The sequence below is a fragment of the Elaeis guineensis genome, chromosome 8, assembly GCF_000442705.2.
Source record: "Elaeis guineensis isolate ETL-2024a chromosome 8, EG11, whole genome shotgun sequence".
Classification (NCBI taxonomy): Eukaryota; Viridiplantae; Streptophyta; class Magnoliopsida; order Arecales; family Arecaceae; genus Elaeis; species Elaeis guineensis.
This window is the reverse complement of record NC_026000.2, coordinates 3,403,021-3,430,558: the sequence shown is the minus strand read 5'-3', so window position 1 is coordinate 3,430,558 and position 27,538 is coordinate 3,403,021. Positions and strand designations below refer to the sequence as shown.

General features: G+C 41.3%; 3 protein-coding genes across 4 annotated transcripts; 1 reads left to right on the top strand and 2 right to left on the bottom strand.

Annotated features, from left to right (window-relative positions):
- Nucleotides 1–2,063: 2,063 nt before the first annotated feature.
- On the bottom strand, nucleotides 2,064–6,119 carry LOC105050748 (probable folate-biopterin transporter 2). Its single transcript, XM_010930881.3, has 5 exons — nucleotides 5,303–6,119; nucleotides 3,553–3,812; nucleotides 3,307–3,402; nucleotides 3,046–3,216; nucleotides 2,064–2,959 (listed from the first exon to the last, which is right to left on the bottom strand). The coding sequence occupies exons 1-5, from the start codon at nucleotides 5,715–5,717 to the stop codon at nucleotides 2,363–2,365; spliced, it is 1,539 nt and encodes a 512-aa protein (XP_010929183.1). The 5' UTR covers nucleotides 5,718–6,119; the 3' UTR covers nucleotides 2,064–2,362.
- A 9,853-nt stretch (nucleotides 6,120–15,972) lies between these two features.
- LOC105050749 (probable steroid-binding protein 3) lies at nucleotides 15,973–16,641 on the bottom strand. Its single transcript, XM_010930882.4, has one exon. It carries the CDS (start codon nucleotides 16,533–16,535, stop codon nucleotides 16,233–16,235), a length of 303 nt encoding a protein of 100 aa, XP_010929184.1. The 5' UTR covers nucleotides 16,536–16,641; the 3' UTR covers nucleotides 15,973–16,232.
- A 1,305-nt stretch (nucleotides 16,642–17,946) lies between these two features.
- Nucleotides 17,947–27,215, top strand: LOC105050750 (uncharacterized). 2 transcript variants are annotated; one of them, XM_010930885.4, is made up of 3 exons: nucleotides 17,947–18,335; nucleotides 26,728–26,804; nucleotides 26,886–27,215. In XM_010930885.4, exons 1-3 carry the CDS (start codon nucleotides 18,132–18,134, stop codon nucleotides 26,992–26,994), a joined length of 390 nt encoding a protein of 129 aa, XP_010929187.1. In that variant the 5' UTR covers nucleotides 17,947–18,131; the 3' UTR covers nucleotides 26,995–27,215. The 2 variants fall into 2 exon arrangements, with proteins under 2 accessions (XP_010929187.1, XP_019707814.1); XM_019852255.3 differs by having other exon boundaries at nucleotides 18,056–18,335; nucleotides 26,655–26,804.
- The last annotated feature ends 323 nt before the right edge of the window (nucleotides 27,216–27,538 follow it).

Sequence of the window (27,538 nt, the reverse complement as noted above, 5' to 3'; positions counted from 1 at the left end):
GTGGGGGTGAGATAAATGGTTCCAGATACCAAGTTTTTTTTTTTTTTCTTTTTTTAAAGAGGGAAGATATATACCAAAAAAAAAAAAAAAAAATCAGAAAGCAGGTTTGAAAATTTTAGTACTTGCTTGTACAGGTCACATATTGTGGTGCAGGAAAAGAATATCTCTTGATGCTACAGCTGAGTTGCAGCAATTGCTCTATCTCTTGGATGGTTTCAAATAAGACCCAAACATTATACCTAATAATTTCTTTTAGTCTCTTACTGCCTCTGATCTGTTTATCACTGCTTCTTTGTATAGCTTTCCCAATTCGAGGGGTTTTAAATGGGATCTTGCTCCCATTGTCTGGAATCTAAAGGCACCTCTGAAAATCCGTTTTTTTTCTTTGGTTGGCACTTCTAGATAGGTTGAATACGAGGGGGAATATATTAAAAAGAACAGACAGATCTCTGGATGATTGTTCCCATTTCCCCGACCTCTTTGAAATGGTCAGCCACTTATTCCTCTCTCGTCCCTTTGCTTCTGAGATGTGGAGCATTCTGTGTCTAAATCTAAATATTCCCTATCCAAGTTGTGATCTTAAAGGTCTCTGTACGACTTGGATTTTCGCTTGTTTCCTAAAGGACATTCACTTTGCTGGGCTAATGTTAGTGGTGGCTATTCTTTGGTGCTGCTGGTTGGAAAGAAACAAGCGAATTTCTTGAATTAGATTTAGAGGTTTCTCCTTTTTACATAATTTTTTTTTGCTATTAGCTTGTTCAACAGTTGGTCTATTCATCTGGATCACAGGCCCCTTCTTGGTCTTGGTAAACTGTGAGATCAGATTAAGACATTTCAAAGACCTAGTGTTTCCTTACCAAATGAGTATGGTTGATGCCCTCGCTATTAGATGTTGATGTCTTCTTGTTCTCTGTTTAAATTGAAATGCTGTTGTTGTTGCTCTTGGCTTCAGTTCTCACAGGTGGAGACCATGATGGACCAGCCTTACTGGTGTTGCCGCTACTGATATTTGGCCATTGGCATTGTTGGTTTTCTGCACTTTGAGCACTTTACTAGGGCCACTTGAGTCTCCTTGTTTAATTTTCTCCTCTCCTTCCAGATTGATGTTCCTATTGGGTTCTCTTAGTTTCTTAATAAAAACTTCTTTCTAGGCCTTCATCTGCCTCCTCCTCTTCATTGTAAATTCTATCTTAATCTCTGGTTGTACAAATCTTTTTTTAAATAAAATCGCTGGTGACTAACATGGCTTTCAGCTCATTAGTCTTCATTATCCTTTAAAAAGAAAAGAAAAGAAAAGAAAAGAAAGAAATATCAACAACTAGTCACAAAACCAAGAAAATTGACTTTGTTGAGATAGCATATTTCAGTGGTCATGGTAGACATAATTTATTACCCCCATCATGACTTCCAAGTTAATTACTGAACTTTGTTGTAAAATGCAAGGTTTTAGGTACTTAACTATACCGGTCAATACCGAAAAATATCATACCATATCTGTAGAGAACCGGTATGACACAAGAGCGCAATATGGTAACATATTGACACATTGTATGGTTGCTGTGTCGATTAAAAACCTTTACCATATGTCGACATGGCAGCATATTGTATGGTCCGGTCCTGGTACCAGTGCAGGATCCAATACAGAGATGTAGAACCTTAGTAGAGTGTACTTTAATCCCTTGTTTTGGTGGGAATTTATTTTGACATTTTATAAGCTCAAGGAGAAACAAAGACAAGATCTCTGAAAGTAATATATACCACTATAAAAGAAAAAAAAAAAATCCACTATCTTCAACCGTGTTTAATCAGCCACATATCAAGCAATTTTTTGATTATATGTTTTGTTTCAGTATTCTATATTACTTTTTGGCCTTTCCAATTAGGTTTGACTCGGACCATATATATCCAGGAGATATACTGATTTGCACGAATATATATCTCCCTACCAGAATGTACCATATTTCAGGCATGACCAAACAGCCACCAATGTAAGATATTTGAAGCCTTGTAACCTGTAGTTTGATGATCACATTCAAACTGCATAAATAGAACTATATGTACTGTAGAAGAAAAAATTATTCCTTGAATCAACTAGCACAGGTTTTTTTAGATCGACATTATACAAAGGAATTGAATTTAAAAAAAATAATAAAATCATGATATCCTAGTAAAAACAAGTTGAATACCAGAAGGCTTTCTTAACTCTGCTTTACTATCTGTCACCACCAATTACACGAGAGGCGTCTTAGCCTTGTCATTTGCAACTGAGCTCAATTGAGTGATATAGGGGAAAACTTTTGATGGAATCAAAATATCAAGCATATTGCCAATATGATAGATGGGTAATTCTTCTGCTCTGCCATCAGCTTTTGTCAACAAGCGAGACAAGTTCGATATCATCTACTTCTGCTTCATGAGCTTCCAGCTCATGATTTCCAGTAAGCATGTCAGCAGGAAGAATGGTAGAACTCAGATCACTTTTAGGAACTAGACACAAAAGAGCTAATGGTAATGCTCTCATTATGTTCCTAACCAATACAGCAACCCAGAGATTACTGAATTCTGCTCGAGTAACCTTAAGCATATGAAGCAGTAGGCCACCAGCCCATGATGATGTTAGCACGCCAGCATTATCAATAGACATAAGCAAAGCAAAAAAAGTGCCTTCAATTCCCATGGGGCAGAGCTTCGAGCTAAGTACTAGAAGTGGCATCCACTTGAGCTGGCCAACCATTTGCGAAACACAATCATCAATCACAACAAAGAAATAATCAGGCATCCCAACCTTCAGGTTTAGACGAAACACCAAAATCAAATCCAGCATTCCTGAGAAACTAGAAAGCAACTGACTCCAGAAAAGCAAGCAACGGAATGGACATTCCTTCAGAACATTTTGGTAGAGCAAAACCCCAAGTAGGGAACCCACTGAACCAACAGAAAAAATGAAGCCAATTGTTCCCTGCATGGAGAGTTTGGTAAATTTTGAGGAAGAAGTTGCCTCAATTAAACACTGGATGTTCCAACAATCAAAATGTTGGAAAATACCTGAGAGAAAGATGGTCCAGAAGTTGAATCTGTGTACCAATAGAACATTCCTTCTTGGATGTTCAAGCTTAGGGACAGCGACAAGTACATGTATAAACATGGCCTCCATACATCAGGGCACCTTAAAGTCGTCCACATAGTTTGGCTGGCTTGCAAGAATTTCTGGTATACCTGATGTCAGAAGGGTCTTTAAGAAGCAATTGTGCCAAGATGCAAAAATGAATTATATTATAAGCTCCAAGGCTAAACAACTCATCTCACCTGTCTGTAAGGAAAGTTTGGTGTACGCATCTCCTTTAGCACTAATCCAACTGAAAATACCAGTGCAAAAGGGATACTTATCAAGCCAAGTACCCCCTTTAGAAAAAAAAAGGGTGTATAATCATTAATCAGCAAGGAATAACTGAAAAGTTGCAATGATAATCAAATTGCCCTTATCTGACACTTACAATTGTAAGCCATAAAATTTCAGTACCAGTTTAAACGGGGATGAAATCAGAAGCAAACCTGAGAACTAATTGCATGAACAAGTAAGCCACTGATTAAGAACCCCAGAAGGCTTCCAATGGATGAACTTAATCCACATAAGCTTTGCATGTCAGCAGCAAGTGCAGGGTGATTGATACTGTTTTGTGCAACACAGGCATCTACAGTCACATCTGCTATTGCCACCCCAGCACTTCCGGCAGTCATGGCCATCAAGGCAAACACAACATGCAGCTTGCTGTGCAGAGAAAGTGTAAGCATAGAGATCACTCCCACAAGACCTGTATTCACCAAGAAATATTCAGTCCATATTCTTCCATACCCTATAAAAGGCAGGAAGATTTTTTGAATGAAAACAATGTTACGAGTAGCAATGGAAACTAAGAAATTAAAGAAGAAACACCAAATCATACTAAGATCATGGTAAAAAAAAATCCATTTACCCGAAATAAAAGAAAAGGGGAAGAGATACCAACATTTAGAGAGATTGGAGAGGGGCACAATTGTCAAGCTCATTCTTCTATTTTGCTAATTTATGAGTTAGTATATTAAACATGAGGAGAGCAAATATCGTATACATGAAACTTGAAGAGAAGTAAAACTTAAAGAACCGAAGATTTTGCAAATGATGTTAATTTAGATCAGATACAAAATCATTTACATTTAGGTGTCACATGGAACACAAAGATCAGTTTAGCCAAAATAGAATCTGAATTGTTACCTTCAGTTTTTTAGAAATCTATACTGACAAGTTTATAGATCAATGATTAACTTATCTAGCAAGCTTCTTTCCCACAATACTAGCAAAAGAGAAATGTCAAATGCAAACCCAGCCTCTAATAATTTGCAAGTACAGAGAGGAAACGGCTGAAATGTATACGAGTGCTGCATGATCACCACCACCTTCTCCAACGAGCAAATTTGAATCGACATGTTTCATATGTTCTCAACTAGGTGAGTTGTATTGGTAAATTTGACCGGTCATTGGGCCAAATACGCCTTAATACATTGCCAGCAAACTGAGGTCACTATTCCTCATAATCCTAAAGGCACATATAAAGGAGTTGGAAGCACACATGAAGTACTGAGAATGGATTCACAAATTAAGACCCGAAAGGGCAGGGAAGGAGCAACATAACAACTCAGAATCAACAGTGAACAGTCAGAAAAATATGGCAGGATAATGACTTCATAACAGTTATCTGAGGACACAGATGGTAATGGGGGTCATCAAGATGACAAGACTAGCAGAGAAATCTACTTCAACAAAAAGCCACGACTAGCTTTGTGATTCCAGATCTCATAAGACAAACATTGAAGAACTCATCGAGCACATACAGAGAGTTGAATGCAACATTGTCAAAACTCAGGCAAGCTCAACTGTAGTTCATGAGCAGTTGCATCCATCCTCCATTTGGGAAGAGGCACTTTGTTTGAAATTTTGAAGGCGTTTTAACTCGGGTAATTCCACTTAGTCATGCTCGCAGAGTTATTCCTAAACAAGAAAAGGGGGTTTACTCAGAAATCTAGAACCCGATACGCTCTCAGCAACTCAGACTTCAGTAAAAGCAGTCCCCTTAGATTCTTGACAGGAGCGCAGTCCTAATCATTTCTTCTGAACTTAAGATTACATGAAATAGTTTCTTGAACAAGAAATAAAGCAGTGGAAGGAAGATCAAGACAATGGAATTCCTCCTTGTTAAATTTACATGAACAAATCTCTTAATTGCATAAAAGAAAGCAAACATCTTTCTGGGGTTCTGTTGCTTACCTGCGAGAATAAGATATGGCCGCCTCCTATACCCAGCCACAGGAAGAACATCAGTGAGAATACCCCACAGAGGCTTCACAATCCAAGGGAGGGAAGTTATCCCATGATAGACCTGAGCTGCCGATGGCTGCACTTTCTGAACATCCTTCCAGTAGTAATCCGAGGCCACTCTCCAGATGGCGCCGCCCAAGCCTTGGCTGATTCCATTCACGATGACGACGCCGAACACAAAGCTCCAATGCATCTCGTCGGCAAGCATTCTGAACCAGCTCAAAGGGGACCATCGCAAAGCCCGAACCCGCTGTTCCACTTCGATAGCTTCCTTTTCCTTTGGAGGCTCGCCGGTGAGTCCCGCTGTCTCCTCCTCTATACTCTCCTTATCCTCCGAGACCTGAAAAGCCCCTGGGGAACCCATTTGAATACCAATGGCTTCTCTTCTTTGTCCAGATTTCCTCAAAGAACAAAATCTATGCAGAAAGAAGAGATCTTTCGTTCAAATTTAGATCAAATCTTTCGGAAGAACTCGACATATGGATAAAAGATGGCATCTTTGGATCCAGATTCTAAAGAAGCAATATCCCCTCGAGTTGGTCTTCCTATTTGGATCGAATCTACTCGCAAACCTTGGAGACTCAGAAAGGGAAAAGAAAATGGGAGTTTAGTTGTGAGCTTTCTTGCATCCACCAAGCAAAAAGAACGCAAACCGAGTAAAAATTCCTAAGAAAATTGACATAAAAAGAGTCTAAACTGCTGAAAAAAATGCTCAAAGAAAAGCAATCGCCTTGATGTCCTGTGCATTAAGCCATAGATTTGACCCGACCCCTGGGTCGCTAATCAATGAGACGTACTTATTTCGCCCTCCCTTAAAAGCACCAAACTAAACACCCACACTTCGATTTGTGGGGACCACATGGGATCGGGCCCACCTGTGGCGGAAGGGTGCGAGTGTTAGATTTTCGGGAACTAGGTGAGGGGACCAAGTTCGTTTGTTCGGTCTAGGTTTATTACAGCTTCGTGGACACGTGGCAGTGGGTCCATCTAGTTGGGAGACGAATCCTATGTTCCCTGACGTATGTCAACCTCCGGCCTTCAGGCTCTGGGTAACAAATGTTGCCTAAAGTTATCATACGAGAAATTTTTAGTTGGACAAGGTTCACCGACAAGCTGGTGGACCGGTCCAACCAGACATAAAATGGACTAGGAGGTCCCGGCTCTTTCTTCTTTTCTTTTTCCCTTTTTTTTTTTTTTTTCCTCTGTATTCGTTCGTGGTTGGACTGATCCATCAGCTCATTCGTGGACCTGGTTCAACCTAACGAGGGTGGCTGGTAGAACGCTCGTCGCCGACTCTATACTAGATAACTATAGGACCATAGGTATAGAGAGAAAATGAGAAAGGTGTAAAGAAATCCTTTCGATTTTTATTTTGAAAAATTTTACGCAATAGAATCTTGCGTCCTACGTAATGCGTCATCCTTGTTAATAAAATGCTTCCCTATTCTTGGATTTCCTTTAAACGTACGCTGCTGTGTCACATCTATCTCAAATGTGGGACTCCTCACGGACCCACCTAACCCGCTTCCCGTTTCCTACCACATGGCCTCGGGGGGAGCCTGATCGCATAGGAAACACCCAGATGCGTCACCGACTGAATAAACCTAGATCGAAAGGAAAACGGGCCACGGTCCACCCCTCCCTCTTCTCCGTTTGTCCTCCTGATTCGAATACATAAGCCCAAAACTCCGCAACCGTGTTGAATGGAGGGTGGAGGACGATAGAAGAGTGGGGAGACAGGGAGGGATCTCCTTGCTCGATCACTTGGAGCCTGGTTCCCAAATGGCAGGGGATGATGCCTGCACAAATCACAAAGTTGCTGCATGAACGATCTGAATCATCCATCCACTGTACAGGACTCGAAATAATCAATTGATAATTATGATTATTCATCCACATACATAGATCTTAAAATGACTATATGGATGATTTAGATTATTCATCTATCAACATAAATCTCAAAACAATCAATGAATAAACAGAATTATTCATCCATCAGTATAGATTTCAAAATATTCGCATGGATGATAAAAATTATTCATCTATCTATATAAATCTTAAAGTAGCTATATGAATAATTTAATTTTTTATTTATTTACATAATTATATATATATATATATATTTATAAATAAAAAATTATACAACTCTAATATCTCACATAATCAAAAAATAAAATATCATAAAAATACATAAACACTGCTGCCACGTCCAAACATAAAACAACGTCGAGTGACGAGTCTGCAGCCTCGTTTAGCTTATGATATATATATATCTAGCCAAAAAGGATACACATCTTAAAAAGACATTCGAATAAGCTAAAAAAAAAAAAAGGAAAAAACATGGTTTGTCATTTAAAATAGCTAACCAATGCCATTAGGAAGCAAATTTGATCTAAAAGTTGAGGCGGTATGTTTATAATTTTTTTTTTTAAATATATTTCTATTTTTTTTTAAACTATAACTGTTTTATCCCCGATGTCATGATGCCCATAATGCCTCACATGTAGCCGATTACGTGAGTAGGATTTCTTTTTCTTTCTGTATGGAATAACTTTTTGGTTTTCTAGATGTTGGGTTTTATGTGGGAAGTTTATTTTGTCACCAGGTTTCTGTACGTAGGATTTGAACATCCAGGTAATCCAAATTATGATCGGTGACTTTCAATCACCAAGACCTCTATAATTTTATTATTTATTTTTCTAAATGTTGAGTTTGACGTTAGCGGCGTTTGCTTTTGTCCTACAGTTTTGATAAGTGGATTCGGCTTCGAAGTGATCGTCAGATTGAAGCTAAGCTTAGTGATTGTGAGTGCTTTTAATCATTTAGAATTTTAGTTATTTTTCTTTTAGTTGCCATATGAGGCTCAGATTCGATGTCAAACAATGATGGAAGAGGTTGGTCGATATTAAAGGACGCATCAAGGTTTGATTTCCTTTTCCACCTGAGACAGATTATTCATTTACCAAGCAAAGCACATGTACGCACTTGAGGATTTATTCTATAATTGATTTCAAACTATTATAGAACCATGACATCAAATATGAATAAAATGATGAATTTAATGAAAATGTAAAGGTATAACTTAATTTTCTTAAGAAGTTTTTAGTTTGCATATAGAAAGTAGGGTCGGAAACATGCTAGGCTCGGCCAGGCATACTTCTATCCAAGTCCAATCCAAAATATTTTTTGGACTTCTGACAGGATTTAGATCTGAAAATATTTTAAAATTTAAGATTTGAATCCAAGATATGTCCGAACCAGACCCGAAAGACAATGGGCCTTATATTTAAGATCAAGTTCGGCCTGAACTATTTCGGATCTGACCCAAGCTCGATCCGAAGTCAGTCCGATCCAATGGGCCTCTAATCGGTCCGAGCCCAATTCCAATCCTAATAGAAACTCATTCTCACTTCAAGAAAACTTAAACCAACTCATCCACATACTCGCTTATACTAAAGGCTGCAAATTGATCAAGTTAATCCGTGACCCGACCCACTTAGACCTAATCCAACCTATTTTAATGAACCCACGGGGCCGGGTCAGGTTCTCAAATTGGACTCATTTAATATTTTGGATTGAATCTGGATTTATTGAATTTAGATCCGATCCGACCTGAATTCAGTATTGAATCCAACATGTAAACTATAGAACAAATAAAGCGGGATTAGAATTCTAAATACTCTTGTAATATTATTATTTTTCATACAATTTTACTCAATTTGATTGTGAAATTTTGTGAAATTGCTTATAAATTAATAGTCAAAGTAAAGTAATATTTATTTTCTTTTGTCATAAACTTCGTATTTATTAGTTTATCATAAAAATAAGATCTGACCAAAATTTGAGCCCAAGTCGGATCTAAAATTTTTAGATTGAAACCGAATTATACATAGATCCGATCTGATCCAAATGATCCAATAGGGCAGACTTTTTGATTATGGATTCGATCCGATCCGATTTTCAATTGGGTTGGGTCTAGGTCCAACATTATGACCCAATCAAAAAATTGGATAGGATCGGAGTCACTCATAATCCGATCTAATCTGACCCATTTGCACCCTTATTTATACTTGAATCCTTTATCACTAAACCCATGGTTATCTCAGATCAATTACATGTTGGTATAGTGGGTTGATTCATAAATTACCACATCAAGGTTTAGTATCTCCGAATCATATTAGACTTAGGCTCTATTTGAGATTACCATTGATAGTAGAGTTTTTGAAGCTTTTAGAAGTAGAGCTTTTGAGAAATAGCATTTTTACAAAAAGCTATTTGCTGTTTGATAACCATATTTATAAAGTGCTTTGAAATTTTAATATATACTTGATAACTAAAATAAAAAAAAAATATTTGGATACGATAAAATGACAATAAAAGACATTACATAGTATTGTATAGTAGAGAATAATATAAAATAATATGATATAATATTATATTATATATTAAAATATTATTATCATATATAAATATAATATTATAATATAATTTATAATATAATATAATATATTAGTTATAATCTAATATAATAATAGATTATAATATAATATATTATATTATTATAATATAATTATATTATTATTAAAATATTATTAGGTTATATTTATTATTATAATGTAATAATATTATAAAATATTATATTATATGTCTATAACATAAATATTATTACATTTTAAACTATTATTTTATTGTATAGTATTATTATAATATAATATAATATATACTATAATATAATATTATTATAATTATGATATAATATATAATGTAATATAATATAATGGATTATAATCTAATTTAATAATATATTATAATATAATATATTATATTATAATATTATATTACTAATAAATATTATTATATCAACATATATTTAATAATATAATAATACTATAATAGATTATACTATATATTTATAATATATCATAATATTAATTTATTATTATATTATATATATAGTATAATAATATAATATGATATAATTATGAGATTTGTTAGTGGATATTTCTGTCATTAAAAAAATTTATTTAAATAAAAACAGCTTTCTGATATTATTTAGAAAGTACTTTTGGAAAAAACTTCAAAATGAAGCTTTTCTCAAATAGACCTTTTCAGCTTTTTGATAAAGTCAAAATAATTTTTCGATTTTTTATCAAACATCACTATATAATACAAAGTACTTTTTGAGGGTCAAAAAATACTTTCTGACACTCTAAAAGCTTAGCCAAATAGGATCTCGGTGAGATCTTAAATCTGAATTTGAATCCAAAATCCATCCATCCAAAATTAGGTCTGTCTTGTTAAGTTTGCATTGGGATGGAAGATTAGGTTAAAGTTGGATCAGCTACCGATCAAAATCAAGTCCCGGATAGGTTGGATTGATAAAATTCAAATTGATTCCTAACTTGATATATGATCAACTGGGATCCATTCTAACTTTAAAAAACTTTCTAAGCCCGACTAATTACCTGAGTCTACCTTTGAAGCCATACTTGATCCATAGGCCTCAGGGTCTAAGTCAAGTCTATTTAGAGCTTCGATTTGATATAAGATTAGGAATCTTTTTCCTTTTTTTTTTGGTAAGAATAATATTAAGAATTTTCAACAACCATCCTTGATATCTTTTACATGGGAATAACGCACAAGTTGTATCACTAGAACAAATTACTATCATCACGTTAAAACGATTAGGACATTCATAATAGTCTCGCTCCCACTCTACATTACGATTGGGATCATATACATTAGCTTGGCGGATGACTTGACAGCTTAAATATATATTTGGTTTATTTTAACCAAAAACATGATTTCAGGTTTCACCAGACTTGTTATCCTATCTATAGTTTAGGAAATTTTGTTATTTATTTCTATCATAACTTGTTTAATTTTCTTGTCAAGTTGGATTATTATTGTGTATGAAATTAATGGGTTGGTTTCAGATATGCTAGATCCAAACCCAAGGTAATAGGAATTCAAAGCGTACCTTTTGAAATAAAATCAAACCCGTGGGTATCAAATAAAGCTTAAATTGATGTAATTTTGCTTATTCTACATTACCTATTCCATTTGCAAACTCATTTTACCTAATCAAATTATTTTGTTTTTATTTTTTATTTTTTTATTTTTTTAAAATAATATAACTTATTTCCATGCATCGAAAGGGTCAGTTTGCTTGTTCTAATCTAAGTAAACAAAAGATGTGATTTACATAGCAATTATTTTGTCAATCGTTTTTATATTTTCTACAATGCTGAAGGTTTTTTTTTTCCTTCCTTTTTTTTTTTTTTTTTTCTTTTCCTTTGGCGACAGATTTTGCTTCTTTTCAATGTTTAGCCTGCCAGCACTCGAGTATTTTGGATGCACCAGGCTTTATCAAATAACACCAACTTTTCTTGAAGCTTCAGATATTTTTTTTGGTGAACTGAAGCTTAAGGTATTCGTCATCATTATTTTTTTTCTGAAAATCTAATTCCTCTGTTAGATGGATGGTGATCTTGCCCGATGCTTAAAGGTGGAGGGTTAGGACTTGATATAGAGCTTCTGAAAAAATCATCTCTATCCCGATTGTTCTTCATAAAGTTGCACCCTCTTTTCTTTTGGTTTCGGCTAACAAAAGTTGCACTATGTTTAGGACCCTCCTTGCTTGTTATTTCACATGGCATTATTGTAGATCCGTGGCACAAAGAAAACCATACTTCCACCACAGGATGGGTTGAAGTACCAACAAAAAAAAAAAAAAAAAAATCACCAAAGTATGAGCTAGGGAAAAAGAAAAAGATGAGTTACAACTCAAATTTGGCATATGAGCACTTTTTAAGTATGATACCAGTGCCTCTAATTGGTCTGCGATTGTTCCCCGAGGCATTGATCTGCATTCATGAGAACAGCAAGCTGGTTGGATGTTGGCACCACACAACTCGTGGTAGCTGAGCTCAACTGTAAAGCTTACATACTAACTAAATTCCATAAAGCACATGGGATAGTATATTTGGTCATGTGATGATGCCAAAAGATTTGTCTTAGAAAAGTTTCCCACACAGTGGGATTGGTTCATGATTAAACTGGTCAGGAGTTAAAAGGTGTCCATATCACATAAAAAAAGAAAATAAACGTGCACCTAAGAAGGAAACATCATTCTTCAATAAATATTTCTAACCTTCTTTAATGAACTGCAAGGCTGAAGAAACGATGGTTAGGTGGTTCAGTTCTCCCTCCTTTCTATCAGCAACATAACTTCGATGGGTGCCAATGGAGCAGGGTGATCGCCAAAGACTTGTGTTCAGGTCCAAAACATGTGGATGATTAGCCACTTGCTCAGATTTGGAACCGAATCAAATGCATGATACTGTATCATATTCGAAAAACCCAAAACAAAAAAAGTATAACAAATACTTGATAACTATTTGATGCCAATTATCAAGCAGTCCGGTCCCTGGATGGATGAGGCATGCGCGTATTCTGGAATACATTTTTTGATAGATTCTGACGTATGTTAATCCCATGCAGAAGAAAATTAACATGAAGCAAACAAAAACAGAAAAAGTAAAGGATGAAAAGACATTTTTACCGGCTCCTTACCCGGAGTGCAAATGGCTACTGTTACAGAGCATGGGTGTATGGCTGCTCCGCATGTATAATATATCATACAAGGATGAAAAAAAATTAATATGGAGCCTTATAGCTAGCTAAGAGAAGGTTGAGGAAGGGAGAAGCAGACTTCAATCCTGCACGCATCTTTGGTTAGTTCATATTATCCATCAATGAAGTCACAGCATCACCTGTGTGACTGTAATATCCAGATCTTTTTGAATACCAGATCGGTAGGCTGTCCAACAGATGATTCATGGTGAGAGCTGAAGGTTACAAGATAACAAAAGGAGGCTAGAGATCAATTTGGTAGTGCAAGTGTTTTATAAGCTTTTTTATCGCTGTCTTCTTCAATATATAGAAGAAAAATGTTCAAGATGAAAGAAGTTATGTTTTTGAAACTGGATTTAAATAAATCCTCTATTATAAAATGTAAGCCAAGACTCCGCTAATTTGTACTCAATAATCAAAATTCCTCTTCTCTCTCAGAAACTTGCTTATGACCCCATTGTTTTCAGTTTTATTACAAATCCCACTTTTGCATTCTCTATTTGCCTTTTGTTCTTGAAGATCGATAGTGTAAGACTATCCACAAGATTGTTTTACCACAAAGTGTCAAAAGGCATGTAATGATCAAATAACAACCAATGAGCATATCTCAATTTCATCCATCCTACTCAAAATATTCGATTTTTTCTTTTTTTGTCTTTCTATAATTCTTTGTAACAGAATGCCAAAAATTATCACAGTCTGGTGTCTTTTATCCATCAATGTTTGGTGGGGGGCCTCTTCTCCAAAATTCGTACTCACTCAGTTTGCATTGTACCATACCTTTCTTTTTGTTAGAAGACATTCAATCCCTTACCTTGTAATTGTATCCGGTTGGCGAGGAGAAGACTAACAAGAAAACTTTTCTTTGCTATAGCAAAAGTGCTCCCACAAATTCCACCATATGACAGTAATGTCAATAGCACTCACAAAAACAGTCACAGTAGCCAATCACATGTAAAGACAAAACAACTCAGGCACCACTTAGCAAATTAAACTTTGAAAGAAACGAAGTTATCCGCTGCAAATAAAACAGATGCACAACTTGATAATCTTAATACAGTCAAGATAGCAATTTAGAAGTGCAGAATATATTTAAAAAAATGAATAAAAAGTTATCTTCAAAGAGTAAAGGTTAAAAGTAGCACAAGCAAATCCATTCTTCTTATGAATCTCAAAAAGTGAAAATCAATGTACAACAACCACAGTGTGATTTGAATAACTTATCAGAGTCATTATAGCAAATTAGAAGAACACAACACAATTAAAAAAAAAAAATGAAAGAGAGAGGGGGGGAAAGATTCCCTTCAGAAAGAATAAAGGTTAAAGTTTAGAACAAGTAAAATTATCCTTCTTCATAAAGTCAAAAGGTGAAAAAGCACAAAGGTGGATGAAATCAGTGTAGTACAACCATAGTAGGTAAACTCATGCAAAAATAATGATAGAATGATCACAGTCCTATTTATATGAAGAAGCAAAACTTATTTGTTAACAATTATCAAAGTGGGTCATGCATTATTGTATACTCTTTAATATATATGGCGCAACCCAATCCTTGTTTTGCAAGTTTATAATTGAATTAATCCCCTTCTTATTTTGAATCTAAATATCTGAATACTAAGATAATCCCCTCTTGACAGTAATATATGTTGTATATGTAAATCCTATTATATGAAAATAGGCATAAATTCATCCATGAAAGGGTATAAAGAATAGGCGGAAATCTAATCTATATGCAAAAAAAATAAGGAACAATGGTCAGTGAAATTGAAATAATGAATCATAAATCAAGTTCGGGTTCGAATTACATAAATCAAATTCACCCATTGCTTGTACGTAAGATTGGCAGTTTTGGCACTTGTTAGTTTTTATCCTTGTCCCTTTTGGGTTACATAGTGTATAGAGCTCTGTAACCTTGTATTTTTCCCTCTTCATTTGCAATAAAGGATGGGTGGTTTTTAGCTCCCTTTTACTCAAAAAAAAAAAAAAAGGAAGAAGAAGAAGAAGTGGGTCATCCATTAAAAAATCATACTCCTTGCTAAAAGGAAAAACCCAAGATCTAGCAATAAGTTCAAAAACAGGAAAGGTCTAAAACACTTGTGAACACTGAAATGAAGAAACAACAGGTAAGAATTCTTATCTTTCTTGGGCATCAAACGTCATTCAAGGCACCCATCTTTTATCACTCGAATCAACTCATCAGGAGAATCCACATGCACAAAACAAACAAGATACAAGGATACATGCAAAAAAACACCATTTTAATATCAAACAATACCATTAAAATCCACTCATATATCTCTTCATCTTACTGCACCTATATAGGGTACTGAAATTTGACCTTGAGACATCCTTTCTTCAATATTTAAGACTCATCATCATCCTCATTTTGTATACTTTATTTCGAGATACCTGACTTCCAATATATCATCTGCATATAAGAAAAGATTTTCCAAATAATATAGCAAATTCATCTAACCAAACTTAGATTATCAGATCTCAATCAAGCATACAGTTATGCAAGCTTATGAAACAGATCCTGCTCGAGTATAACAATAATACTCCATCGCTGTGGATCCTAATTAGGCTCTTAGAGTCTAATCACTTCCCTCAAAGAAAAAAAAGAATATTAGGTGTCAGTGCTGATCAGTGATCTATGGGGTAACAATTCTATGACTTAAAATTGTTAACAAAAAAGTTAACAATTTTTTGGAATCCACCCAACTGATACATGCTTTCAAATGTACAAAAGAGAACAACATAATTCCCTCCCTATTTATGTCCCAACAAGATCGTCAAACAGAAAGAAGCTAAACATACAATTCAAGGATCAGACCAGGCACAATCATTAATCAAAAAGTAGTCTAATAACTTCATAAATCCACAAAAACAACCATCACTTATTTTGTTAATTTTGATGCAACCACATATACTCAAAATGCCAAATCGAACAAAAGCCGTCAAGAAGCATCAATTCACGAATCCCATACAAATCAAGCCCTAATTATGATGTATAGATCGAATCGGTTATTACATCGGATTTCGATAACGAAGGCAACAGCTTACTGAATTCACACACGGAGTCTTCACTTATTTAGTAAATTGTATACACAACCTGACCTCCCCTCATTATCGAACAAGATAAAATCCATCGACAAGCACTAATCGACAGCAGGCACACGAAATAAAACCTCAATAAGTATCAAGTTCGCATCTTTTATTCTGGGATGGATAGACTGAAGGGATTTCAAGCGGCGAGGCGGCCGACTACAGGATATTTGGCCTGGAACTTCTTCTCCCAGTCCTGGAGGACGCCGATCTCCTTGTCGGAGAGGCCGTCGAGGTTGCCGCAGACGTCCTCCTCGTTCTTGCTCATCTTAGCCAGCGCCCGGCTCGCCTCCCGGCCGGCGAAGACGGCGTAGGAGCCGCCGGGGCCGTAGAAGCCCTTGCCGGAGGTGACGTCGTAGACCGTCCCCCGGATCGCGACGTAGATGGGCTTGCTCGGGTCCGAACCGTCGAAACCCTTCAGCTGCTGCGCCGTCAGCTCCATCCGCTTAGAAACCAGTGGCACAGAACAGAAACAATGACAAGCTTTGGGTGAGATGTGCGGAAATATGAGGTTAGGTAATAGCCTGGGGTCGCGAAAGAGGCAAAAAGAAACTGCCCCCCCTTTTATTGGCTACATATATACGCACAACCCCCTTATTTTTTTAATATATATTGATATTTTAACTGTTTATATAAGAAACCTCTGGACTCCCCCAGCCGACGGTGCACGAAGTCGCCACTGACCCATCCACATTTTAGTTATCCAAATCTAAATAATCCAGGTGCATCATCGTACCTAAAATCTCTGACCATTAATAAATAGAAGGGTAATATTCCATCATACTCTATTTTTCATCATCATCAATATTCTAACAGATATTATGATGCAGATGAAAGAACATCATTAATTTTATATTAATTATAAATTAAAAAAATTAAATTATATAAAATAAATTTTTTTTATATATAAAATATTTTTTAAAAAATAAAATTATAAAATCTCATACTATAATATCAGAGAATGAAATGAATAAATTCTTGACTTGATGCCCATCATGGGATACATATACTAATTATTACTTAAAAGAGTGAATATCAGCTCCTAATGATGAGCCTAGCTCATAAGGTAAACAGCTGCCAGGGCAAATATTAGAAATGAGGATTCACCATGTCTCTCTTGCTCAACTAACTGATCTGCTGCATTAACTGAAACATATACTCATTATTTGATGATATGAAATTTATAGGACTGCCCATGTGCCATCAATCAAATTTGGTTGATGCCAAAGATTCCACGGGTAGGTGGGTAAGCTTAGATAATTACTGTCAACTTCAATCCTTCAAATACTACTAAAAGTTTCGTAAATTGTAAGTAAAGAGAGATGTAACAAAACCTAGAATTTTTCTATCCATCGAATAGCTGTCCCAGGGCACAATCATCAACCTACCGTTATACAGCTAAGAGAATGCGGTTCTCTCCTGCCATCGAAGTCTCTCTCTCTCTCTCTCTCTCTCTCGTTACCTCAAATGCCAACTAATGTTGTGAAGTGCATATGGAGTGTTTGGAGCATGTTACATAATCGGCAGAGATTTTTTAATAAATTTCTAATATCACTGTACTTTTCAGAATGTCGGTCCAACTCAGAACCTTTTTTTCTTTGATTGTAGTTTCGTGAGAGGGTCGTTTTCCATAATTTTTTTTTGGATCTATATTTTAACACTGCCACCTTAATGTGTTACGAGACATATTTAATTTTTTTGATATTTTTATTTTTTTTGCATTGAAATCTCATTCTCATCGTATTTCTTCTTTACATCCGACAACATGGAATTTAGAATTGAGCACGGAACGAATTTGATTAGATTGAAAAAAAAAAATTTATCCGATCAAATTCAATCAAATTGAAAAATTTCATCCGATAAAATATAATTAATTTGGATATTATCAGATTGGAAGTGCCATGTCTCTCGTTTGCCTCATCGGGATGGCAACGTGGCCGGTGTTTGATTTTAGACCGTCCCCATAAAAGAAAATGAGTTCATCACAGAAGAGTTGGGCGAAGCCAAAGAGGAGCGAAGCGCCCAAACAAAACCCCCAATGGCGATCTGTTGCTCTCTCTCTCCCAAATCCTTTCTCGCGTCTCTCCCTCCCAGAGGGCGAGGGCGAGGAGGAGGACGCGCCGTTCCTTCCAGAATCTTCTGGAAGGCGCCCGAGCTTGTCGTCAGGGCGGCCATGGTCGACTCCTCCGAGAGCTCCGCTAGCTTCGCCAGGCGGATGGAGCGGGCATGGCTCATCTCTCAGGTACCCACCTCCTCTCTTTCTGTCTCGTTCCCAGTTCGAAGGTTCTTTTTTGGATTGCGTTTCTTGGGACAAGGAGAGATTTCTATGTCTCTGAGGTGTTTTTATGTCCTTGATCTAGTTCTTCGTGATTTTTTTTTTTTTTTTTTTTTTTTCCGTTATCTTGTTTGTTTTTAATTTCGATTGGAATTTAGGAAGATAGGGCCTAGATTTATATTTGCCGCTGAATAAGTTTCCCATTCATGAAATTAAATCTCTGTTGTGATGCATTTGTACCAGGGAGGCGAAATTTGGCTCACAACATGTACAAAATTAAAATAATAATTAATAAGTGGAGAAAGAACTAGGGACGGAGACTATCGTATGAGTGAGATGGAAAGGGATGCAATTGGGTCACTTTGTGTGGCTGCCACACAAGCTATGCAGTTATATTGCAAAAACCGAACTTTTTATGCTTTCTTTATCTTGGTTCTAACTGATTTGCTAACTCTGTTGGATTGAGAATTTTTAGGGAGAAACCGGTGTGTGGTATAATTCAGTCTTGTAGAGCAATATGAAAAGGGCGAAGAAGTTTATATCGGAGGTCCATCGATTAATTTTAAAATGAATTCTATCCATCCCTCCCTTGAAATGTCACTGTATTGTGTGTCTATATATTGATATTTCCAAACCAATTTCTTTATAAGAATACTTCAATCTTAGATGAAACTTGATGCTAAATTCATTTTTGATTTGGAAAAAGGTATGACTTGATACTGGAACAAAGCAAACCAACAAACAGATAACTATTTACGTTAGAAGGTTCTTTTTATCTGTGTTATTGAATGGCAATTAATTTTGACAAAGTTAGCATCGTTAGACTCTCGATCATTCTTTTGAACAATTTATTGGAATCCCTTTTTTGACTCCATTCTAGTTTTGGATTCTACGCAGTTGGGACACTTCCTCAAGAGCAGCATATAATTCAGAAACAACATTGTAACTGCAAAAGTTCAAATTTCTGTTTTCTAGAGAGTCTTCTAAAGAAATACTGTTATTGAAGCGGACTTTCTGTTGGGATGCTTTGCTTTGATTGTTGAAAGAGGCAAAATCTTACACCTTGTGACTAATTGTAGGATCATGTGCCAGTTGCACTGCAGTTTTTTTGGGTTTAGGATGTTAGGCGGACTTCCTAATTTTCATTAATGATCTCTTCTAAGCTTCATTTTACCTGAAGATGCCTAATAAGAAATATAAGTTTCAATGGATTATCTTGCATGCCATTACGTTGGAGTTGTAGAAAGAAAGAATTCAAAGAGGATCTGAAGGAAAGATGCTCCCGAAAGGGAATTTACTTTCAATAATCAAAATAATTTTCTCCTTGTGCATTATAGATGCAGCCCAATATATGACTTTGTGTTTAAGGTTTAATTATGTGAAGGATATTACAGTAAGAACAAAAGAAACAAGGGAGACACGTATGTTAGATTTCAGGGGACAAAAAAAAGCAACCCAAGGCACATCCAACGAGGGGGGAGAGCGGAGATAATGCAGGAGATTCAGTGGGGACTGCTTTTGCCATGGGTGTTGTTGGTGCAAAAATTCGCTTACGTCGGAGAAGCTGGAGTCGCGGTCGCCGTCGGGACCTGCAAAAGAAGTCTAAACCGGAGGTGGGGTTGCTCCGGCAAGACCCTCCGACGCTCAAGTCAGTTCTCTGCCTCAACGGAAATGGAGTGCTCGAATAGAAATTTTAGCAGAGTTTCTAGGTAAAAACGAGAGCTTAGAGAATAACGTATCTGGGGTCTCCCTTTTATAGGCGGAGGAAGCAACAGACTGATAGCGATGTCTGTAACCGTCTGGCAGTGGGCTGTCCAGAGTCAGGGAGAGTTTGTTGCGAAGAGTAGTGGGGTGGAATCATGGCTATCACCGGGACACGCCATGTGGAGTCTGTCGCGGGGAGTGGAGCAGCGTCCGTTGTCGCGACTTGCCAGAGGATGGAAGAATCGCGCGGTATCCGTCGTAGGAAGTGGAGCAGGATCGTGGGCATCATAGCGGTCTGCCAGGGAGTAATGGAGCCGTGCAGAATCCGTCGCAGGAAGTGGAGCAGAGTCGTGGCCGTTACTGCGGCTCGCCAGGGAGTGATGGGGCCGCGCGGAATCCGTCGCAGGAAGTGGGGCAGGATCGTGGCCGTTGCTGCGTCACGCCAGGGAGTGCAGACCTGTCGGCTGAAGTTCGGCTGGAGTGTCTGGCAGAGAGAGGTGGTTAGCTACCCGTTTGAGAGGAGCCCGAAGTCCGGCTCCCGTAAGAGTCCGGACGAAGTCTTCCTTCAGCCGAAGTTGGGGACGAGGTCCGGCTCCCGTGAGAGTCCGGACGGAGTCTTCCCGCAGCCGGAGTCGGAGACGAGGTCTGGCTCCCGTAGGAGCCGGGGCGAGGTCTACCTGCACTCAAAGTCAGGGGCGAAGTCCGGCTCCCTTAGGAGTTCGGACGGAGTTTATCAGCAGTCAAAATCGAGGGCGGAGTCTGGTTCCCGTAGGAGTCCGGGCGAAGCCTTCCAGCAGTTGAGGTCGGAGACGGAGCCCGGCTCCCGTAGGAGTCCGGGCGGAGTCTGCTTGCAGTCGGAGTTGTGGGTGGAGTCCGGCTCCCGTAGGAGTCCGGACAGGGTCTGTCTGCAGCCGGAGTCGGGGACGAGGCCCGGCTCCCGTAGGGGTCCGGGTGGAGTCTTCCTGCAATTAAAGTCAGGGGCGAAGTCCGGCTACCGAAGGAGTCCGGACGAAGCTTACCAGCAGTTGAAGTTGGTGACAAAGCCCGGCTCCCGTAGGAGTCCGGACGGAGTCTGCTTGCGGTCGGAGTTGTGGGCGGAGTCCGACTCCCGTAGGAGTCCGGACAAGGTCTGTCTGCAGCCGGAGTCGGGGACGAGGCCCGGCTCCCGTAGGGGTCCGGGCGGAGTCTTCCTGCAATTAAAGTCAGGGGCGAAGTCCGGCTCCCGTAGGAGTCCGGACGAAGCTTACCAGCAGTTGAAGTTGGTGACGGAGCCCGGCTCCCGTAGGAATCTGGGCGGAGTCTACTTGGCAGTTGGAGTTGTGGGCGGAGTCCGGCTCCCGTAGGAGTCCGGACGAGGTCTGTCTGCAGTCAGAGTCGGGGACGAGGTCCGGCTCCTGTAGGGGTCCGGGCGGAGTCTTCCTGCAATTAAAGTCAGGGGCGAAATCTGGCTCCCGTAGGAGTCCGGACGAAGCTTACCAGCAGTTGAAGTCGGTGACGGAGCCCGACTCCCGTAAGAGTCCGAGCGGAGTCTGCTTGCGGTCGGAGTTGTGGGCGGAGTCCGGCTCCCGTAGAAATCCGGACAAGGTCTGTCTGCAGTTGGAGTCGGGGACGAGGCCCGGCTCCCGGAGGGGTCCGGGCGGAGTCTTCCTGCAATTAAAGTCAGGGGCGAAGTCCGGCTCCCGTAGGAGTCCGAACGAAGCTTACCAGCAGTTGAAGTTGGTGACGGAGCCCGGCTCCCGTAGGAGTCCGGGCGGAGTCTGCTTGCGGTCGGAGTTGTGGGCGGAGTCCGACTCCCGTAAGAGTCCGGACAAGGTCTGTCTGCAGCCGGAGTCGGGGACGAGGCCCAGCTCCCGTAGGGGTCCGGACGGAGTCTTCCTGCAATTAAAGTCAGGGGCGAAGTCCGGCTCCCGTAGGAGTTCGGACGAAGCTTACCAGCAGTCGAAGTTGGTGACGGAGCCCGGCTCCCGTAGGAGTCCGGACGGAGTCTACTTGGCAGTTGGAGTTGTGGGCGGAGTCCGGCTCCCGTAGGAGTCCGGACGAGGTCTGTCTGCAGCCGGAGTCGGAGACGAGGCCCGGCTCCTGTAGGGGTCCGGGCGGAGTCTTCCTGCAATTAAAGTCAGGGGCAAAATCCAGCTCCCGTAGGAGTCCGGACGAAGCTTACCAGCAGTTGAAGTCGGTGACGGAGCCCGGCTCCCGTAGGAGTCCGGGTGGAGTCTGCTTGCGATCGGAGTTGTGGGCGGAGTCCGGCTCCCGTAGGAGTCCGGACAAGGTCTGTCTGCAGCCGGAGTCGGGGACGAGGCCCGGCTTCCGTAGGGATCTGGGCGGAGTCTTCCTGCAATTAAAGTCAGGGGCGAAGTTCGGCTCCCGTAGGAGTCCGGATGAAGCTTACCAGCAGTTGAAGTCGGTGACGGAGCCCGGCTCCCGTAGGAGTCCGGGCGGAGTCTGCTTGCGGTCGGAGTTGTGGGCGGAGTTCGGCTCCCGTAGGAGTCCGGACAAGGTCTGTCTGCAGCCGGAGTCGGGGGAGACTCGCGAGGGTTAATCCCATTGAGAACTTCAGCTGAGGATATTTTATACCTAACACCAGTCCCCCTACTTCCGAGTTTGAATTTCGAATGAAGGAAGTACAGAGAGGTTTGCACAGCCGAAGTTGCCCCCTTTAAGAACAAGGGCACCGCAAAGGTTCAAAGCCCCTTCCTCTAGCGCCAATCCTGTTGGTGCAAAAATTTGCTTACGCCGGAGAAGCTGGAGTCGCGGTCGCCGCCGGGACCTACAAAAGAAGTCTAAACCGGAGGTGGGGTTACTCCGGCAAGACCCTCCGACGCTCAAGTCAGTTCTCTGCCTCAACGGGAATGGAGTGCTCGAACGAAAATTTTAGCAGGATTTCTAGGTAAAAACGAGAGCTTAGAGAATAACGTATCTGGGGTCCCCCTTTTATAGGCGGAGGGAGCAACAGACTGATAGCGATATCTGTAACCGTCTGGCAGTGGGCTGCCCAGAGTCAGGGAGAGTTTGTTGCGAAGAGTAGTGGGGTGGAATCGTTGCTATCACCAGGACACGCCATGTGGAGTCTGTCGCGGGGAGTGGAGCGGCGTCCGTTGTCGCGACTTGCCAGTGGATGGAAGAATCGCGCGGTATCTGTCGCAGGAAGTGGAGCAGGATCGTGGGCATCATAGCGGTCTGCCAGGGAGTAATGGAGCCGCGCGAAATCCGTCGCAGGAAGTGGAGCAGAGTCGTGGCCGTTATTGCGGCCCGCCAGGGAGTGATGGGGCCGCGCGGAATCCGTCGCAGAAAGTGGGGCAGGATCGTGGCCGTTGCTGCGTCACGCCAGGGAGTGCAGACCTGTCGGCTGAAGTTCGGCTGGAGTGTCTGGCGGAGAGAGGTGGTTAGCTACCCGTTTGAGAGGAGCCCGGAGTCCGACTCCCGTAAGAGTCCGGACGAAGTCTTCCTTCAGCCGAAGTTGGGGACGAGGTCCGGCTCCCGTGAGAGTCCGGACGGAGTCTTCCCGCAGCCGGAGTCGGAGACGAGGTCTGGCTCCCGTAGGAGCCGGGGCGAGGTCTATCTGCACTCAAAGTCAGGGGCGAAGTCCGGCTCCCTTAGGAGTTCGGACGGAGTTTACCAGCAGTCAAAGTCGAGGGCGGAGTCCGGCTCCCGTAGGAGTCCGGGCGAAGCCTTCCAGCAGTTGAGGTCGGGGACGGAGCCCGGCTCCCGTAGGAGTCCGGACGGAGTCTGCTTGCGGGCGGAGTTGTGGGCGGAGTCCGGCTCCCGTAGGAGTCCGGACAGGGTCTGTCTGCAGCCGGAGTCGGGGACGAGGCCCGGCTCCCGTAGGGGTCCGGACGGAGTCTTCCTGCAATTAAAGTCAGGGGCGAAGTCCGGCTCCCGTAGGAGTCCGGACGAAGCTTACCAGCAGTTGAAGTTGGTGACGGAGCTCGGCTCCCGTAGGAGTCCGGGCGGAGTCTGCTTGTTGTCGAAGTTGTGGGCGGAGTCTGGACAAGGTTTGTCCGCAGCCGGAGTCGAGGACGAGGCCCGGCTCCCGTAGGGGTCCGGGCAGAGTCTTCCTGCAATTAAAGTCAGAGGCGAAGTCCGGCTCCCGTAGGAGTCCGAACGAAGCTTACCAGCAGTTGAAGTTGGTGACGGAGCCCGGCTCCCGTAGGAGTCCGGGGGGAGTCTACTTGGTAGTTGGAGTTGTGGGCGGAGTCCGGCTCCCGTAGGAGTCCGGACAAGGTCTGTCTGCAGCCGGAGTCGGGGACGAGGCCCGGCTCCCGTAGGGGTCCGGGCGGAGTCTTCCTGCAATTAAAGTCAGGGGCGAAATCCGGCTCCCGTAGGAGTCCGGACGAAGCTTACCAGCAGTTGAAGTCGGTGACGGAGCCCGGCTCCTGTAGGAGTCCGGGCGGAGTCTGCTTGCGGTCGGAGTTGTGGGCGGAGTCCAGCTCCCGTAGGAGTCCGGACAAGGTCTGTCTGCAGCCAGAGTCGGGGACGAGGCCCGGCTCCCGTAGGGGTCCGGACGGAGTCTTCCTGCAATTAAAATCAAGGGCGAAGTCCGGCTCCCGTAGGAGTCCGGACGAAGCTTACCAGCAGTTGACGTTGGTGACGGAGCCCGGCTCCCGTAGGAGTCCGGGCAGAGTCTGCTTGCGGTCGGAGTTGTAGGCGGAGTCCGGCTCCCGTAGGAGTCCGGACAAGGTCTGTCTGCAGCCAGAGTCGGGGACGAGGCCCGGCTCCCGTAGGGATCCGGGCGGAGTCTTCCTGCAATTAAAGTCAGGAGCGAAGTCCGGCTCCCGTAGGAGTCCGGACGAAGCTTACCAGCAGTCGAAGTTGGTGACGGAGCCCGGCTCCCGTAGGAGTCCGAGCGGAGTCTACTTGGCAGTTGGAGTTGTGGGCGGAGTCCGGCTCCCGTAGGAGTCCGGACGAGGTCTGTCTGCAGCCGGAGTCGGGGACGAGGCCCGGCCCCGTAGGGGTCCGGGCGGAGTCTTCCTGCAATTAAAGTCAGGGGCGAAATCCGGCTCCCGTAGGAGTCCGGACGAAGCTTACCAGCAGTTGAAGTTGGTGACGGAGCCCGGCTCCCGTTGGAGTCCGGGCGGAGTCTGCTTGCGATCGGAGTTGTGGGCGGAGTCCGGCTCCCGTAGGAGTCCGGACAAGGTTTGTCTGCAGCCGGAGTCGGAGACGAGGCCCGGCTCCCGTAGGGATCCGGGCGGAGTCTTCCTGCAATTAAAGTCAGGGGCGAAGTCCGGACGAAGCTTACCAGCAGTTGAAGTCGGTGACGGAGTCTGGGCGGAGTCTGCTTGCGGTCGGAGTTATGGGCGGAGTCCGGCTCCCGTAGGAGTCCGGAGAAGGTCTATCTGCAGCCGGAGTCGGGGGAGACTCGCGAGGGTTAATCCCGTTGAGAACTTCGGCTGAGGGTATTTTATGCCCAACAGGTGTCATGACTTTAGGAGATGAGAGTGCGTCTGGTTAAATTGATTGGTTTAGCACCATAGATCAGGAAATAGCTCATATAAGCCTTGATATCTAGCTAGATTGTTTCCATTTGAAGTCTATTATTTTTGTCTCGTAACAGAACTGAAGGAATGATTTTCTCACATTTTCTTGAATTTCTGCTCAGTTTGCTCGTTTCTTTTGTCAAATCTGTTGAGCTAGAAGTCGCAGTACAACCACAGAGTTTACCTTTTTAATTCTTTCCCTCCAGTGCAGTATAAGTTTTAGAGTGCATATGTTAACATGTCTGCTTTTATCATAGGAATAGCACTGCTCACATGTGATTCATGAACATGGATGACTGTGATATCAAGATTAAGATATTTCAAGCTTTCTGTCTGATGATACACACACTCCCACTTTTAACTGCTACATTTCTTAAGTAAATAGGGATAGGAAAGAGTGAGGCCAAGGCTAGCGCATTTAGTAAAGTTCCATATTTTCAGAAATACCTGTAGACAGTTGAATGTTCAGCTAACATCCACCAAGAGTTTGCTTTATATATAACAATATAGTATCTTAATCTAATTGGGCACCCAGAATGAGTAAAGTTCTTATGTTACATTAATTCTTGTTTCATGAGATGAATGGCTGAGAGTTGTTCCAGAATTGTGGATGTTTAATGCTTATTTGAGATCCAGCATAGATACTAATTTGTGGATTTCGATTTTGCTTATTTGTAACTTGTTGAAGGAAACTGAGATATAGAAGATGAATTTTTTGGTCTCTGGGAATTGGGAATCTAAGAGAGAATTTACAGAGTATCTTTTTTTTTTCCCCTGATAACATTGAGGGAGTACAGTTGATTGAGAGCTATCTGTGCTTGCCATAATTTTAGAAAACATGGAGGGAACTATCCTTAGCCGATGCCCCAGGGCATCTGTCAAGTTTTAGAACTCCAAACTTCTAAAGAGGAAAAAAAAAAGTTCTGATCATTTGATTAAGAAATAGTCACATAGTGCGCAGGCAGTATCTGCAATTATATATTTCTGTTGTGACTGCATTAAAGTATCTGCAATTATATATTTCTGTTGATTCTTTCCCACTTGTTATGTGTTCTATTGGTTTAATGAATGAGATGGTTTTTTTTTTCAATACATTTACTCTGAGCAGCAACCACAACCAATTGCTTGTTCATCCTGTGAATCAAATGGCTACATTGAATGCAAATGGTGTCGCGGTACAGGTTTCTTCATCCTGGGCAACAACATGCTGTGTGAAGTGCCCTCAAGAAATACTACCTGTGTTATATGTGACGGGAAGGTAACGAAATGTGGTTACTTTGAGGACCTTGGCATCTTGCTGCTGTCTCACATTAATAAGCTTGATTTTGTTTTCATCCAGGGATCTGTTTGCTGTCCTGATTGCAAAGGCACAGGCTTCCGTGCCAGGTGGTTGGGAGAACCTCCATGCCAAAAATAACTCCCTAGTCGTAACTTTGATAATCTGCTGACCGTAAAGAACGTCTATTCCTTTCTGCTTTAGCTTAATGAGGGTGTTCAATATGCAAGGAATGTGTTCGTATAGACTGGACATCTTTTAACCATACAGCTTCAATGGAGATTGTAGAGTGTATAGTCTTTTTATATTTTGGAATTCTTATTCTGACGTGGATACAGCATTTACACGCCTAAAGATGTTAAATGCAGACCTTTAAATGCTGTTTTGTTATCATGCCAAGAACTTTTTCCTGGCCATGCAATTTGAAGGCTGATCAAATCCAATAATGTTGTAAACCCTTTTAGGCTCGAGGCTGTCAGGAAATACGGAGGACATTATCCTCAAAATACTCTCCACAATCAAATCCATCAAGATCTTTGTAGGTGAAACAAGGTGGCCGTTGACCGATCATCTGGTAGATGTTTTGGTCAAAAGAAAAGGAAAAATTCTTGTGTGTGACTTGCTTGTATCTGAACTCCAATTCCATCTTTGGATTTTCAAACTTTCGAATCTATCAATTGTCGGGCTATACACTTCCTGAGGTATCTGATGGAGTG

What these genes read in the sequence shown, in the direction of transcription:
- LOC105050748 (XM_010930881.3), bottom strand. Translation starts at nt 5,717, where the DNA reads ATGGGTTCCCCAGGGGCTTTTCAGGTCTCGGAGGATAAGGAGAGTATA. An exon ending in GCCATATCTTATTCTCGCAG is followed by an intron (nt 3,813 to 5,302) that starts GTAAGCAACAGA and finishes TGGTGAATACAG; the next exon opens with GTCTTGTGGGAGTGATCTCT. An exon ending in CTGGACCATCTTTCTCTCAG is followed by an intron (nt 2,960 to 3,045) that starts GTATTTTCCAAC and finishes CTCTCCATGCAG; the next exon opens with GGAACAATTGGCTTCATTTT.
- LOC105050749 (XM_010930882.4), bottom strand. Translation starts at nt 16,535, where the DNA reads ATGGAGCTGACGGCGCAGCAGCTGAAGGGTTTCGACGGTTCGGACCCG.
- LOC105050750 (XM_019852255.3), top strand. Translation starts at nt 18,132, where the DNA reads ATGGCGATCTGTTGCTCTCTCTCTCCCAAATCCTTTCTCGCGTCTCTC. An exon ending in GGGCATGGCTCATCTCTCAG is followed by an intron (nt 18,336 to 26,654) that starts GTACCCACCTCC and finishes TACTCTGAGCAG; the next exon opens with CAACCACAACCAATTGCTTG. An exon ending in GTGTTATATGTGACGGGAAG is followed by an intron (nt 26,805 to 26,885) that starts GTAACGAAATGT and finishes GTTTTCATCCAG; the next exon opens with GGATCTGTTTGCTGTCCTGA.